General features: G+C 41.7%; 1 protein-coding gene across 1 annotated transcript in view; it reads right to left on the bottom strand.

The window, feature by feature from the left end:
- STARD13 (StAR-related lipid transfer (START) domain containing 13) overlaps positions 1 to 16,194 on the bottom strand; it is a 119,370-nt gene that overhangs the window by 27,181 nt on the left and 75,995 nt on the right. The window contains exons 2-4 of the mRNA XM_009998344.1: positions 9,583 to 9,654; positions 7,702 to 7,783; positions 674 to 737 (exon numbers count right to left, since the gene is read on the bottom strand). Coding sequence (XP_009996646.1) covers positions 674 to 737; positions 7,702 to 7,783; positions 9,583 to 9,654 — 218 coding nt within the window. The remainder of the gene's footprint in view (positions 1 to 673; positions 738 to 7,701; positions 7,784 to 9,582; positions 9,655 to 16,194) is intronic.

The following is a 16,194-nucleotide window of genomic DNA, read 5'->3' as shown; positions in this document are numbered from 1 at the left end:
GGAGGAAAAACAGGCACCAAGATTTCTCAGAATCAACAGCTACCATTGTACACTACTCAAGGGCTTGGGGGCATTTGTGACCAGAAAACCAAATGTTCAACAGTTAATGCTGGACATGTTACGAAACACTCAAAATCAATAGGCAGTTTCTGCAGTTGTCACCGAAACCCTTTGAGCTCAAATAATTCCCATGTTACGCAGGAGCTTGTAAGGATGACAGTTTATTTTCATATTCTTAACTGGGAATAAGTCAGTACAAGAAATAAAGAAAAGCTATTGTTTTTGTCCGAGCAGCTTCCATTTTTTTCCGAGCAGGATTTTCCATTGTGTACTCACATGGCATTGGCAAACAAGCCAGCCTAATGAAACCGCACTGGCTTTTCACCCACGAACTTGAATTGCACATACGTAAAGTTTTAAGTACTCCATGTGCCCTTTTAACACACATAGCATTGTTCCTACTATATTAGTCACAGGATTTCTTTATTACTTTATTTAAAATTTCAAGATTCAGCATCTCACAATATCATGTGTCCAGATAATGCTGACACACATGTTCAAAGTCAAATATACTTCACTTACTTTTAAGAGCATTACTGACTTAAAGGCTAAAGGGGGGAGTTCTTATCATAAAAGACAGGGCAAAGCAGCACATTTCATGAAGTTTCCTTACCTTTTTTCTTTGGAAGTTCACATCGAGTTTCATTGAGGCGCACTTGTTCAGTGTGTTCAGTCGTCTAAAAGGCAAAGCAAATTCTAAAGATTAGCAGACTCTGATTAGAGGGCATGACTTTTCATAAGTTCAAAAGCTTTCCTCTTATCTGCCTGTAGGGTGCCAACTGCATTCAACAGGCTTCAGAAACGGTATGGGTCATATTATTCCCCACTATAAGACTACTGCCTTAAAAAGGATTCTTGGCTTCACACTACCTGATAGCCAGGTTTTATACATAGTTTTTAATTCATAGACATTTAAGTGCTTAGCAAAGGAAACAGGCATAAACAAACACCTCTGATAACTGGGGAACTGAGAAGAGAAGGAGGTAAGCTGCCTTCTGCAGGACCTTAATGTAATTGGTCTAAACTAGGAATTACAAAGCCTTGGTGAAAGACTAAAGAAAAAGGCAGCAATTCCTCACTTTAGGCAGTTAGCACCTCCTTTAAGAAGTTAACATAAAGAAGAAGAACTTTTAGCAGTTAATTAAACGTTTCTCCACACCTAACTGTTCCCTTCCCACACCTGTGAATCTTACAGACAGGTTAACAAAGAACAAAAACACATGCTCTTTCAATAGAGAAGCTACCTTGCTAATCATAATCTATTATGTTTTATTTATACTTAAAGGTATATATTCATTAAATCATCCACCTTATAAAAGCAGAGACCCAGAGTTAAATGTGTTTGACTTTGAAAGTCTTCCAGATTTAGGGCTGAATTTCAAAATAAAGAGAGGCAGAGTGAGAGCCATGTGCCCACAACACTCTTCTGTAGGCTGCTTGCATCTCTGGTGTCTATGCAGCAAGAGCTGCCCCTGTTGCTTCTGGGTCTCTGGAAGAGGCTGCAAATCTCCAGAACTGGTAACACTTCAAATGTATGTGATAAGTAACAAGGACACATGAAAAAAAAATGTATCACATCAATGATATATGTCTCACATAGCATAAGAACTTTATGACATTAACATATTCCTCCCTGGGACTTCAAATATTAGAAATCATTTCAACCTGCCACCACTAATAAAGAACCATCCCACCAAATGTGGATCTTCCTTAAAAAAAAAAAAAGTCCTCACAAAATACCACCTGATCATTTGTAGATAAAATACTCCTGTCTAACTCAAGCCAATGAACCTGCTATGCCATATCAGAAGAGTCCTGTGCTCACTGTATTAATGTGAGTATAATGCATGCACAAGCACACTCCACATGCACGATAGTAATGCTCTGGTAATAAATTTCAGGCTTTGTGGCTCTGTAGCTCTATCTTCAGCCTTCTGCCCACAAATCCTCCTCCTTGGGGATTACGTCTATTATTGCAAAGTTCATCTTTTGCCCAAACATGGTATTTCTCAACCCAAAGTTGCATTTTCTTGGGGCCCTGGGGCTGAATAATGTTCAGCACTTCTTTTGAGTGCAAAATGTTTACATTTGCATATCAACATGGAGTCCAAATATACAGAGGAACAGACACATTTTTGAAGGACTCCAACCTAGCTTGCTATCTGTGGAGAAAGCTTCCTCCAAGAGCTGAGTGAGAGGCTCATATCAGAGACCCTGCACAGGGACCAGTGCTTCTTTCATTCACTATGGTGCCATTTGCCTTCTAAAAACTGAGGAGCAAGCCAAGCATTTCAGGAGCAGGAAGACAAGGAAGCAACACAGCCCTTGATGCACCCTTCACCCTGTTTGCACCCAGGTAACTCTGGATGTGTCCAGCTAACAGCATAAAGTGCTATAGCATTGCTTTTAAAAAGGGCTGCTTCTTCAGCATGGAAAGGTGCAGAAATCACATGGTGAAACCAACAAGACCATTCAAAGCCATTGCTTTCCTTCTAGTAGCATTTCAGAGCAAGATTGTTTCAGGAGGGACTGAGAGGTCAACTCTATAGAAGTGATTATCATTACTACAACTGGAGGCTTGGGAAGCCACACCATTGTCCTGCCTACTTTTTACTGGGTGCCAAGGGCTCAACCTCAGGTTTAAAATTCACCCACCTAGAAAACTTGGTCATGCTTTCTGGGGCTTTTCCAGTGCTGTGGAAAGATTGCCCAGTGACATTAGACAACTAATGATTGTATTTGAGAGATTGCCTGGTACTAATAACTCCAGTAATGATTGTATTTGAGAGATTGCCTGGTACTAGTAACTCCAAAGCCAATCTTTTTCAACTTCTTATGTCTTGTTGATGTGCCAGAGGTGGCTGAAAGCTTTTCTCATCTGCTTGAAGTCGTTGGATGACTGAGAGCTAAGTCCTCAATAAATCTTAAAAAAACAAACCAAAAAAATCTCTGGCTACAAAAGGCTGTCACCAATGTCCCAGTCAAGTGGAAGCAGCCCTACTCTTTTACACCACTGCTTAAAAATATGGGAAAAAGCTGCCTGTTTGTAATGTTAACAAAACACAAAACTTGGACTTGAGAAGAGGCAGGAAAAAACCACATTGAATAAACACAAGATAGGTGGCTAAATAAAAACCAAATAATCTCACATGCATTTGAATGCTTGTCTGGAAAACTCTGCAGTGTTCAGGGGAAGCCTGAAAAATATTTACTACACCAAACACTTTCTTTTATTTCTTTTCCAGGCCATTACAGGTTAACACAACCACTATCGTTTAACACTTATCTCTATGGTGAAACATCACATCTATGTAAAAAATATCCCTTGATACAAAACCTAAACACCAGCAGAATGATTCAAGTGCCTTAACAGAGATGTCTGGTGCTATTTCAGATCCCCTAGAGTATCACGCCTGGCCTTTGGCTGCTGCAGGTCCGCTTGGTGCAGCCAGCCCATGGAGAAGTCTGAGATCTTAGATCTAAGATCTAAACACAGGTCTTTAGGGCTCTGCATCCCAGCCCCATGCTGCATTAACCCTTAAGGTGGAAGCTCTTCAGAAGCAGGAAATCTCTGACTTTTGGATCCTGTACAGCACTAAGCAGTGTTTGCAAATAAATACAAGACTGTAGCAATGCAGTTCTGATTGGTTGGAAAACCTTGTGAGGGACTTGTTGTCCTGCTTGAAGAGTCATCCAGATAATAGGAAGACAACTTTGAAGTGACTCCATGCATTCCCTTGCACCAGTTCTGCAGCTATTTCCAAGCAGCTGGTGGGGAATGCAGGCAGGGGCACCAGCTGGTTGTGCAGGAAGAGGCACCAGGGTAGGGCTAGCATGGACAGCACAGCGTATCCTACCTCAGCAGATCTGCAAATGTCCTCCCTTATGGACTGTGACAAGGGAAACATATTTCATCATTCTGTAAACTCCTCTCCAAGGGAAACATGACAGTATTTCTTAGTCTTATCATTACTCCTAGCCAAGTTTAGGTGCAGCATACATGTGCACCCTAGCTGGCTTCTTCTGGTGCTGTGGAATTTGGGAAGAGGACATCCAGCTCCTCATGCTGGGCTCTGCTGAGATCTGAACACTGAATAAAGGTCTTCCCAGTACCAGCAGGGCTGGTGTGTGAAGCTGGCATTGGCATGCCCTGCCTCCACCAGTTTTGTGTGTGATGAGAATATTCCTTTTGCCAGTCCTCTCACTTTTTATCATGGCTGCAACTGCATGAGGTACCTCTGAGGCTACAGGCTCACACGGCGTGAGTCAGCTCTCCCTGAGATCAAGAGGAGCCATTCCACTGACTTAAAAGCAAGGCTTCCCATACTGCACTTGGAGAGCTGGGGTTATCTCCTAGCAGCACCTACAGCAATATAACTCAGCAGATGGTGCCATCTATCACCACTTCAAAACTCTAGTGGTAGGATGTCCCATATACACCAACCTTTGGATTATTTACAAGCTATCGAAGAGGTACGAGCTATGGAAAACAGGCTGCTGCCTGCTTGGCACAGTTCAAATTTTAAGAGCTTGGTTTAGTGGCCTATATATCAAGCTGTTACATACTTGTTCTTTATATTCTTAGTCACTGTATTTACGTGAATACAAAAAGTACAACATGGCTTGGCTTTTCCTTCTCACCCTCTTATCACAGCAGCCACAAAAGTTCCCAGAGCAGAGTTGGTTGCTGCTATTTTGGAAATGACACAGAGATCCAACTATAAAATTTTCATGCCCAATTATTACTCTGGCAGGCTGACAGCCTTCGCCTGCAGTTTGCATGGCAATTTTCTATTGTTCACTGCTCAATAAAATCTGAGTGGAATCTCTTGATAGATACGCCACTAACCCAAAGGCCTCAACTTTGGTCTTTACTCTGCCAGATTTTCAAATGATATTGTAAACAGCAGGAGTGTTAGAATATCTCAAAAAGGTCACTGAAATATTTTACAACAGGGAGTCCTAGGCTTTCTGACTAAAATACTACCAGCTGCCCTAAAAAGAGAAAAGATTCCTCTGCATTTGTACCTCATGTTGTCTCGTATACTGCAATGCCATGAGAAAATGGGTTGTAAAATGAGGTTGAGAATCTGATTACAATCTTCAAGAGCAGAGAAATTCAGTGTTTATGCAAGAACCATTACTATTCAGAGCTAAAACTCTGTTCAAACTGATTATCTACTCTGACATTGCAGCTTTAAAATTATCCTCCATAAAAGCGAGAACCCCATTTTGTTCAGTACTACTCATTACTAGTTAATGTGAAGGCTTGGTCATGCATAGCTTCCCAGGCAGTTTGGGTATTGGAGAATGGAAGTTTGGCTCCTGACCTGGGAATTGGTGCATACAGAAATAATAACCAAGCCTTTTTAAACTTTCTGTTTCATAAAAGTGCATTGCAGCCTGCAGCTCCCATATGGTATACTGGTGTAGTGACACCACCACAGAGCAAAGCAAGGGTAGCAAACCAGCCACAGTGGTCAGCCAAGCTATGAGGACTCCCAGTGCACTGGAAAACTTGGAAGATACTGCTCTGACAGCTAACACAGCATCAAAGCTGGTATTAGGGGCAGTGGTTGGCTTTGTTTACTGTTTCTGATGCATCCAAATTTGGCACTAAAGCTTCTGAGTTACAGCAAAATAAGTGTCTGCAATCTGAAAACATGATGCTTCTATTTCTATCTGGCTAGTCTATTCCTTTTTTAGATCTAAACTGTTCAGAAAATTAAGACAACAGGTGGTGTCCTCTCAATAAATTCATTACAGAAAAAGCTACTTGACAGTCATAAACCCTTTATCTTTGATTAAAATAATTCTGAATGATCTGTGTCTATGCTTATGTACTACAGATCTCAGCAGTATCCCTTGATTTAGGCTAGGATAAAGCATTTTGTCATATGAGTGCATCTCTTCAGCTGCGAGTTTATTTTCCAAAACTTCATATTTCAATAAAAGAGAGAAAGGAATCAGTCTTCAGCTGTTCAGTTCACAAAGAAATCCTCATAAATACATAAGCCAAGTGTAATTGTTGTAGGTGTACCTGTGAGTCTACAGTGAGGTTGGAGGAGCAAGAGGTGAGCTGTTCCCATTTAGCAGTGTAGGTGTTGGATACCTGATGACCATGAAGTGCTACCATTGCCAATTACTTCAGAGAAGAAAGACTTAGGGGAGTCACAGAGCTCTGCAACGACTTCACCCCACTGTTTGCTCTCACAAGAAAGAGACAGGGACAGATACCACACTTGCACTTTTGGGTGGTCCTTCGACTTTGTGGGAAATGGCTGAGGGGACAAGATCTCAACCTTCTACCACTACCCAGTTCCCAAACTACAGCAAAGTCTGTCTTCCACTATGCCAGACTTAGGTGGGAGGATGGATGTATATGGTAAAAAAAGGTTTCTCTAGGTATAGGCATAGCAATCTCGCTGACCAGGCTATACTGAACAGCAGTAGGTCAAGTTTGTAGTAGATTGAGGTCTTTCCTACCAATTTGTCTTCAGATAAAAAGTCTACTACACAGGGAGAGAGAATATTCTGTTCCCCATATCTGTAATACACAAAAATGAAAAGCAATAGGTTTTGCTTGCAGTAAGGTAGTTTTGGGAATGCAGTCTGACAGATAAACCCAGGAATTATCTGGAATCTCCAGGAAGGAAGGTATCTCCTAGGATGGAGAAATGAACTAGGTGATCTCTGTTCCAGCCTGATTTTCTATGGCTATCAGAAACCCTCATTGCAGACCTCCATCACAGACTCATTAATGCCTGCAATGCACATTATGATGTGCAGTGGAACAGCATAGATACTCTCTGATGACTTTAGCCACAGTTGCAGAAGGGGAAATAAGAATTTTGTCCAATTATCTTGATGTTGCTGTTGTGAAAGTTTCCGTAACATGTAATAAAGCCTGGTTGGTTAAGGGCCAGATGCTCTTTTGTCCTCGCTGGAGAGGAACAGAACCCAGTTTGAGCTGAGCACAGGAGAAAGAAGAGGGGAACAATGCCTTTGCAATGTGGCTTTGCAAAACTACCACAGAGTTGCTGCTTCTTGAGTCCTGGGGGACAGTAGTTGAGCAATGCAATATGATATATTCATCACAGGCAGAGTAAAAAATGCTAGATAAACAGCTAACACAAGTCCTTTGAGGGGCAAGCAAGTGATTAGTTGCAGCAGCTGTAGTACTGTGGGGTTCTGGTCCCACTTCTTTAACTGGTGCCAAAAGGAGAGTACCAAGGGAATTACAGCAGCATGAAAACCACAGCTGCTGCCAGAGAAAGTACTTGCTGAATTCTGGGCAATGAGCATTTGTCTTTTCTGCTGTGCTTGGAAATAGGAGTTATTCATGTGCAACTCAAATGTGACTTTTGTTTATTCTGGGTTTGCTTGTTCCTTCTTAAAAGGCAGGTATTTCAAATCCATTTGATTTGGGTCTTGTCAAATCATGTGATGTTTTCAATCTGTGTAGTAGGGATTATACTCCAGGATTTTCCATAGGAGAAATTAATTCAGAATGGTAGCATTATAGATATTATGCAGGTGGACAAGCAAACATCTCTGCTGCTCCTTCTGCTGCTATGCTAGCAATAACAAATCAGCTTATATTTTTAAACATTCAGAAAAGAAACTTTAGGTGTCATTTACCTGCAAAGAGGTTCTACAAGGTCCTTGTCAAGAAAATCATGATCTTTCTTTACTGCAGCAATGTCAATGGGAAACTGGGAGTCTAGAAAAGGAGACATAATATTAAGATGACTGCTTGCTGTTCAAAATTAAATACATTGTCTACATCTAAAATGCTTTGCATGTGCTTGTTCACTGAAATCTAGTCTGACCAATGTTGGGAATTACCAACACACTTAATTTACCCACACAAGCAACTGGGTTCTCTGTTCCCATCCTAATGACTCAATGAGTTGTTTGCTAGACAGACTTTTCCCATGAAACACAAATGTTCTGCTCTTCTTCCTTCTAACACAAGTCCCAGTAACATTTATTTCAGACAAAGCGTTACTCAAGCAACAGAGAAAAAAAATGAGCTGAATTATAACCTTCAATATTAGCTAAAAAGCCAGACTAGTGTGCTGGAAGCTGACATTTGTAATGAAAAGTTACATGGCTATAACACATTAGTGGTCTCTGTAATGGTGGGACAGGTTCCAGTGCTGTGGCTGCTCTCCAGGCTGCTCTGCCACGCTTAGGTACCACAGCAGGACACTGGGATACAGGAACTGCAGCCAGCATTTTCAGACACCAGTGCTTAACATTGACATAATAGATGCCTGTAAAAAGGACCTTGTTTTCAGAGACACCGACTGTCTAGAGTACATATTGGCAGTATGGGAACTGTGGGAGCCCAGGACAGGTTGTTTTCTGGAGGGAACATCCCATTGAGTTTGGCAGGCACTGGGCTCTCCTTCCTCTGGGGGAATCAGTATCTGAGATACTCCAATTACAAGGCAGACAAAAAGCACTACTGGGCACCAGGGACTGCAACCTATATCAACTTTGGTCTGGCAGGCTTCTTAGTCTTAGTTCCTTGCTGGGTTTAACAGCACAACTTCTGTGGAACCACCTGAGCTTCTCTGCGTGGTGCTCCTAGTCCCCAGGCACCCAAGATCCATCAGGAACCATCACCTGAGCCTTGAGGGACCTCAGCTGGCCATCAGAAGCTGTGATGGCGTCCTCAGCAATATGCCCCCCACCACCTTCTGCCCCATATGAGGGAAAGACCTCTGACCCACAAGGTGAGGTTTCTTGTCCATTGCTCCATGCATGGAGCAGTGCTGTCTCCAGACCCAAGCTGACCTTGGAAGGTGTCCAGAAACATTTGGCAGGGCTGTAAGTCTGAGCAGGCTGCAGCTAGCTCTGTGTCTCTGGCAGAGAGAATATGCAGTTTGGGAAAAAAGACAATCAGCTGCAGTTTCTCTCTCAGCACTGAGCTAAGGAGAGCAGGACAATCCTAGCCCCAGTTCCCAAACTGCTCCTGAAGGCAGCAGCAGTGCAACTGCTCGCTCTGTCCGCGGGGACGCTGCTTCCCTGGGCACAAACCTTACAGCTAGGAAGGGGACAAGAGCATCAGCTTTGAATCAGCACCAAAATCTGGGCTTTTCTTGCTTTGCAAATGTAAAATGCAGCTCAGAGTGTTAATTTATGGTAATTTGCAGAGTTTTTCCGTCTTTTCTTCAGTAAGATGGAAATTTTCTGTAACTTTCAGTATTTTAAATCTTATTATAGACACAATTCAGGAAGTTTAAAAAACCCAAGACCATGTATTTTGATTTTCTGCACTTGTTTTTGTTAACCTTTGAGGTTTACACAAGTATGTCCCTTTCCCACCCCATGGCTTTGAGGGCAAGAATCCTACTTTTCTTTAAGCACTGGTATGACTCCAGCAGCTGAAGCTTTGTGAAGCAGCCAGCCATGGCCATAACTCAGTCAAATGTGGAGCTGGCCAACTGCAAGCTCTCCTGGCAAGGGCTGTGCACTTTCAGTACTGCACAAAGAGGATAAAAACCTACTTACCCTCATAGAACTGAGCATACTGGGGGAATCCAGCTGCACGTAGCCAGTCACAAGCTTCCTTTGCCTCAAGTTCTGAGAAGAGAAAAGGAAAAAATCACACTTTGTTATTTTGCATGAGAAGTTGTTTTAATTACAAGGAAACAGCAAAGAGACTTGGTACTAGCTGTTTGTTGCTTCAAAGAACTGTCATCACTGTGAAGTATTTCTTTATAGCACCAGAAAATTATAAAATAGAGTCCCTCGATGAAATCCACCTGTCTCCACAGGACCCTGGGGTTTGCAAAGCTCCTTGGTGACCAGGATGAAGTGTTAATCATCTACACACAGCAGCAGGAGTTGCTCAGCCAGGCTTGTGGCCCTGTGTTCTATCCTCCCGCAAGGGTAAGTTGTTGGGAAGAGGTAAAGATGAAGCAGGGTGGTGACGGGGTAACAGACAGCAGGCGCTGTATTTTCTCCTGCTCTGGCACTTCTTGTGGAGAAAAATCCCACATGAATGCCACTGAAAGCTCCAGCAGGATAAAACCAGAGCAGGTCTCATGTTACTGAAGGGACAACTGCACAGGTAGGATGAGCTTTCCTACCTTTAGCCATCTGGACTCCATTATGTAGACATAGTGAATAAAGACAGACTTCCAGAAGGTGATTAATTTCACCTTAAATAGGTGGGATAAATCAACTACTGACAATGCTTTTTCTCTTGGGTCTGCTAAAAGAGGGAGGATAAATAGCTACAGGTTATGTTTGTGTGGCTAAATGAGATACATACAGGCAGTAGCTTCAAGCACAGGACCCCAGACCACTCACTCTATAATTTTAATCCACTTACAGGCCTATTTTGGACTGTTTCAGTTATCTTGCAAGATTAATGTTCTCAACAAGGCTAGTGTTAAACAGTGAGGAGAGCAATTGCGTAATCTTGTCCCTGCCTCTCCGCTATTTAGATGTATGGATACAGCTGATGCTGGACTAGGTTTCCCCTTTCTATCAGCTTTCACTTACTAAGATGTATCTTAAAGCTATGACAGAGGTTTATGCACAAGATCCACCCCATGCAGCTACTAAAGCCACCAGTAAATAAATGTCAGCTACATAAAAACAGGGGATAGATTTTGAAGTTAGGGCACCGCAATTTTTGGCCAGCACCATAGACTCACTTTGTGGAAAGCAGAGCGCCAGGTCTGGCCATGCCCAGCACCCACCCAGCAGCTGCTGCCAGAGCAACTGGAGGAACAAGCGAACAGAGAGACTCACTCAGATAACTGTGGGTTGCTGGGGAAACCTGGGCAACAACTCCTTGCTGCCCAGATCTAGATCAGGATCTACTACTTGAACAGTTTCGGTTTCCAAGATCAAAGTCAAAACACGTATCTGCATCTCTTACATTTGCAAAACATGAAGGAATGAAGTGTGCAGGCGTTGAAGAAAGTAGACTTTTAAAGTTGCTTATTATTCAACCTGAATGAATGAGTCAAGGGTTTTGGCACATTAGTGGCTGTAAAATCTAGGCAGCCATACTACAAAACACTAAATATAAAACAAGCAATGGAACTGGAAAAAGAAAATCAAGCTCAGTTGCTTGTTCTACATGTTCTGTAAAACAAGCAATGGAACTGGAAAAAGAAAATTAAGCTCAGTTGCTTGTTCTGCATGTTCTGTCTTGCATGCAAAAAAAAAAATAAAATTCCAGTTGTAAACCTGTTTTCTACTAAAATGTATTTTTATAGGTAGGAGATGCTGGAGTGAGTTTTTTCCCATATTATTCTGTTCAAATCACTCATTACACCTTTAATGACTTTACTCACTGAAGCTCAAGATAAAATCCGCTTTGAATGTACTCCAGAGTATGTGACCCTCAGACCTGTCTGCTCCTCTAGATACTGATTCATGCCAGCAAATTTTGTTGCAGAAATAAAAATTCAGAATACATGGTTTGCCTATCAAAAGCCTGGTTTCCCAAAGATGATCAGACAGCCAGTAACAGCTCTGCAAGGGCCACAATCATTAGCAGTGCTGAAAAGGATTTACTACCAGGTCTTCATTTGCTTTGACATTAGTTCATGTCAAGGCCAGGAAAAGGAGTATGAGAGTACATTCAGTTCTTAACTCTGCACAAAAAAAAATGAGCAGCTTACATAAAACGTGGCTCTCACTACTGCACATCTGTGTGCTGAAAGCACAACTCTATTATGTTCCAGTGAGACTGAATATTTTTATTAAATGCTTGGAAAAAAGACAAGTCTTTATACTTTTTTTATTTTGCTTAATTCAATCCCATGAAACACAGATGAATAAATCGCATTTCAAAATGTATTTTACAACTTAGAACAGCTGTATGTACATCCTAGTTTCATCTGGCTTGGAAGCACAACTAACAGAGGCTGTGGGTGATAGAGAATGCTACCATTTAATGCTCTTATATGCTTATCATATTTCAATGATTTTTGCAGTTGGCTGATAAGAAGAGTTTGCTGAGGAATTTTCCTGCAGCCCAAGTGGGATCTAAAAAAAATCTCAGGTTGCAATGGGTGAATAATTGCAGGGAATAACCAAAGAAGGAAATCTCAGCTTTTTTTTTTTTTTTTTTTTTTTGTATGAGGCTGTTTGTAACACACTGCAACCAGTCAAAAAGTATTTATGGATTAACTTCTGTTTTCACATCTTTGACTGCAACTTATATGAGGGGAATCTATTGGGAGTATTCTCATTTTCTGAATGATCACCTCAAACTAACAGAATCAGCCTTGCATAGCATCTGTTAAGTCAGCTTCCAGGATACTGAGTCTCAGGCATGGATCAGTGCCCAGTTCCCTCCCTTTTCTCTTTCCTTTTTGGTCTTACTCAGAGGACAGCAGAAGGGGAGAAGTGCAATGTGCTGCTGGCCCAGCCAAAAATATGACTCTGCTCATACGAGTGTATTTCCACTGACTAAAGGCACCTGTTCCAGCCATTCCTCTCTTGGCTGCTCCTGCAGTTAAGGTGAAGAGGCACAACCAAGGATTTACTTCTCAGCAGACACCAAAGGTGATTTCTGTTATCTTGTTCTGGGCATGTAATCCAAGTTATAGTTCAGAATGCAATACAGATTGTTTCATACTGGCTATTGTAACACTTAAAACAGAATTTGAGATGCTCAGTTTAACCTTCTCTTTCTGTGCACATACTCTAATATTGACTTTTTTAATTTGCTAGTTAAACATCAAGGAAGACTTATTTGAGAAGATATGAGTACAGCACCAGGGAGACTTGACTGAAGCTGCCAATGGAGGATTGTGGCAGTGTTGGTCCACTGGGATATCTGGGATAACGCAGAAGTCTCAACCAGCCTGCAGCAGCTGTGTTGCCCTGTGGCCCTGAAGGACCTGGAAAACTGCATGTGTTCACAGGTAACACCAAGGCAGCTTGTCAACAGCACAAAGGTCTGTCACACTGAGAAGAGTGATTTGAGAGAGGACATGGCTTATAGTCTTGTGCTCAAGGGCTGGCAGGAGCCACAGATCATCCTAGAAGCATGTGAGCCACCATGGACCCACATGCAGCATCTCCCTTGGCATGACCAAAAAGACCAAAAAGCTGCTTACCTCAGTGCATCTGATGGTGGTTTTGTGCCACACACACAAACCCCCTTCAGTTACATATCTGGGGTGATGATCTTCTCATGGCCTCCATGCTCCCCTCATTTACCAGCTCTTCCCAGGAGGTATATCCAAAGTCCCCTGCACACAGATGTTGCTGCTGACCTTCCTGGCATCTCACCTCAGGGGCTCTGAGAAGTCGTCCCCTGCTTCACCAAAACTTTTCAGTGTGCAAAGGCGAGGAGGGACTTAAAATTTAGTCAAAATCCTCTTTGATCAGCCAAGCTGTGTTTTTTTGTTTTCCTCTTATGTTTTTATTTTCCTTAATCTTTCCTCTTGGAGTTTTGCCACTGTATTAAAGTAAATGTTTCTCAGAGACACTGATAGAGTATCCCAAAGCATATATCACACAGTACAGATTTAAGTGAAAATCTTTGATCCATTTACAAAAATTATTTAAGATGTAAGTAGAGCAAAATAAGGAGATAGAGGTTGACCCAGGAAACTTGACATGTTCAGGGCACAGCTGGGACCTGGCTTTCTGTCCATGCCTGGATTTAAGCACATTTGGCCTTGTCTTCCACAGACCATGTGGGTGCTCTCGCTATTTGGGGGCTGAAATGGTTGCTTGCAGTCTTTGTTTCCCAACACTTCCTCTGATTCTTCACAAACTGCTTTGACAGCGCCCCACACCAGAGGAAGACTTCAGCAGCCAGTTGCCACCAATGGGGACATCCTGTTCTGCCTGCCCCTCCCACTGGCTGGCTCCTTCTCTTGCTTCCCTTCATGCCACATTGGCTCCTGGTTAACCCTTCAGAGTAATGGTCTGCTGTTGGATTAGCAAACTGACCCAGATGCTCTTAAGGGTCTTGTTTAGTCCACTTCAGCTGCCTGTAAATGAGCTCAAGAAAACCAAACTATCTGAAAGGTCCTTCCTCACATGAAAGAGAACTGCCTAAGTAGTTGTTTGGAGAAAATTGCTCTGTTAATTAATTTTCTAGCTTGGAACCTTATCACTGTCCACAAATATTGATGCTAAGACTTAGATGCTACAGTCCTTTCCCTTTTCCTGTCTAGGTAACAGCTTTTCTTCTTGTTTCTGCCTTTCTGCCATTCTCCCTCTGTCTCTTCTACCTTCTGTTTTGGTGTTTCTCCCTTTTGTTTTCAAAATGTATTTTTAATTTAAGATTTAGATATCCCTTTGAATAATGCAGTGAAAGAAATAGCAACTTGAATAAATAAGGTACATAATTAGACCATGTTTGTGTCAACATTATGTGATAACCTTTATTACTCATCTGTAAGAAATCACTGTTTATGCTCACTTTCTAATTCCCCTTATGTTGTTCACCACTTGAATCTAGTTTACTAGACTTTAGATAAAATATTTGCGAGTGTTAGAGAAAATGACTGATCAAGTCATTTGAAAGGAGTGTATTTATCTGTGCAGTGAGCTCCAGTGGCCATCACAAGCCAGTCTGTTAGATAGAAAAGGTCCCACTCTTGCAAGCATTGTTTTTTGGGTGTAGAGTAAGAGCTTGGTTATAACTCACAGGGTTTGAAAGTGGGTAGTGTGGTGCTTTGCATTAACTTTTGGTCCTTGTCTTACTCTCTCCTTCAAGAGGAGGAAAACTATTAGGATGTTAGTTTGTTCTGCATTGCCCAGAGCATCTACTTAGCATTTTGCATTCAGTTTGGAGGCTCAGTTCGACCCTGGGTTTAATGACACCTTTTACTTTCAGAAGCCACTGTGGACCTGTGTGAAAGGTGAACCAGAGAATACTCTGGGGCAGGAAACACTGAGTGTGTCTTAAACCTGAGAGGCAGCTGTGGAGGGAGTTGACTCCTTCTGGACTTTACTTTTTGCCCCATACACCTGTCATGTCACCAACAAGCCATGTCACCACCCTGATGTCTTCCCAGAAATGCAGTCATGAGGGCAGGTGGGTTCTGTAGGAAAGCCCCATTCAGGCTGAAGCTGTGTATGAACAGGTCCAGTGTGTTTCAGCTTCCTGCAGCCCAGTCTGAGGTACTTCAGTGGCCCTCATTAGTCTCCTGCCCCTACATCTCCTGGTCTTTAAGATATTTCTCCATGTAAAATTTATTCTTATATTTCAAATGGGGATTTAAAGCACCACAAAACTGCACAAGAAGGTTAGAGATGAGATTGATGGAAATTAGGTGCCTGACTCCTTTAACTAGCCATAAAAATATGGTTATGTCATTCATCAGATACCCTTAGAAATCTGGTCTGGACAAACCAAATCCCAAATTTCTGAAGTTCTTAAATATCTAAACCTATCAGACCATTGTCACTCAGCTACTATGTTAAGACTAAAGACTGATAGGTTTCTATTGAATGGCATTTGCAAAGCTACTTCGAAGCTAAGAAATCAGACTACAGTAGGGTAGAGGTGCTAAATTGTAAACATAATTATAAACATAAGAAAAGGTGATTTTCCAAGGTCACATAGGAAATTTACAGCAAAACAGAAGCTCTCATCCAGAGCTTGCAAGAAGCAGGTTAATACTTTAACTACTAGATTATGGGCTTGCTTCACTACTGCAAGCAGGTTGGTGTAGATCATTGAAAAAAACAAAGGTTTTCATACTCCCTACAGAAACAGTCCCATGCAATTTAATAAAGACAGACACAATTTTCTGTAACATTTTCATGTTGCATTGTACCCATCAGTATGCTTTGAAAGGAAAAATTCTAAAGTTTTAATTCTAGGATGGTATAATTTTTTTATGCAAGGTTATTGGTGTCTATGAAATTATTTAGGTTTTTAGCATAATGTCCTGAGAATTCCATTTCAGGGAATGCTTTTAGGTAGAGGTGTAGTGGTTTACCCCATTCCCTTCCACTCTATAGGACTTTTCCAGAAGAATTCCAATAATAATGGAAAGGTAATTGTACCATGCACCTGTAAAATTACCATGTATAGTACAAATATATAATAAATAAAATGGAAAATAAGCATACAATGAATTTGTATTATTTTACTACACTATGGTGCATACTCTTCAATAAATCCTG

The sequence above is a fragment of the Chaetura pelagica genome, unplaced genomic scaffold (genome assembly GCF_000747805.2).
Source record: "Chaetura pelagica isolate M959 unplaced genomic scaffold, ChaPel_1.0 scaffold105, whole genome shotgun sequence".
NCBI lineage: Eukaryota > Metazoa > Chordata > Aves > Apodiformes > Apodidae > Chaetura > Chaetura pelagica.
The sequence above is the reverse complement of the archived record's forward strand: the minus strand, read 5'-3'. Positions and strand labels throughout refer to the sequence as shown.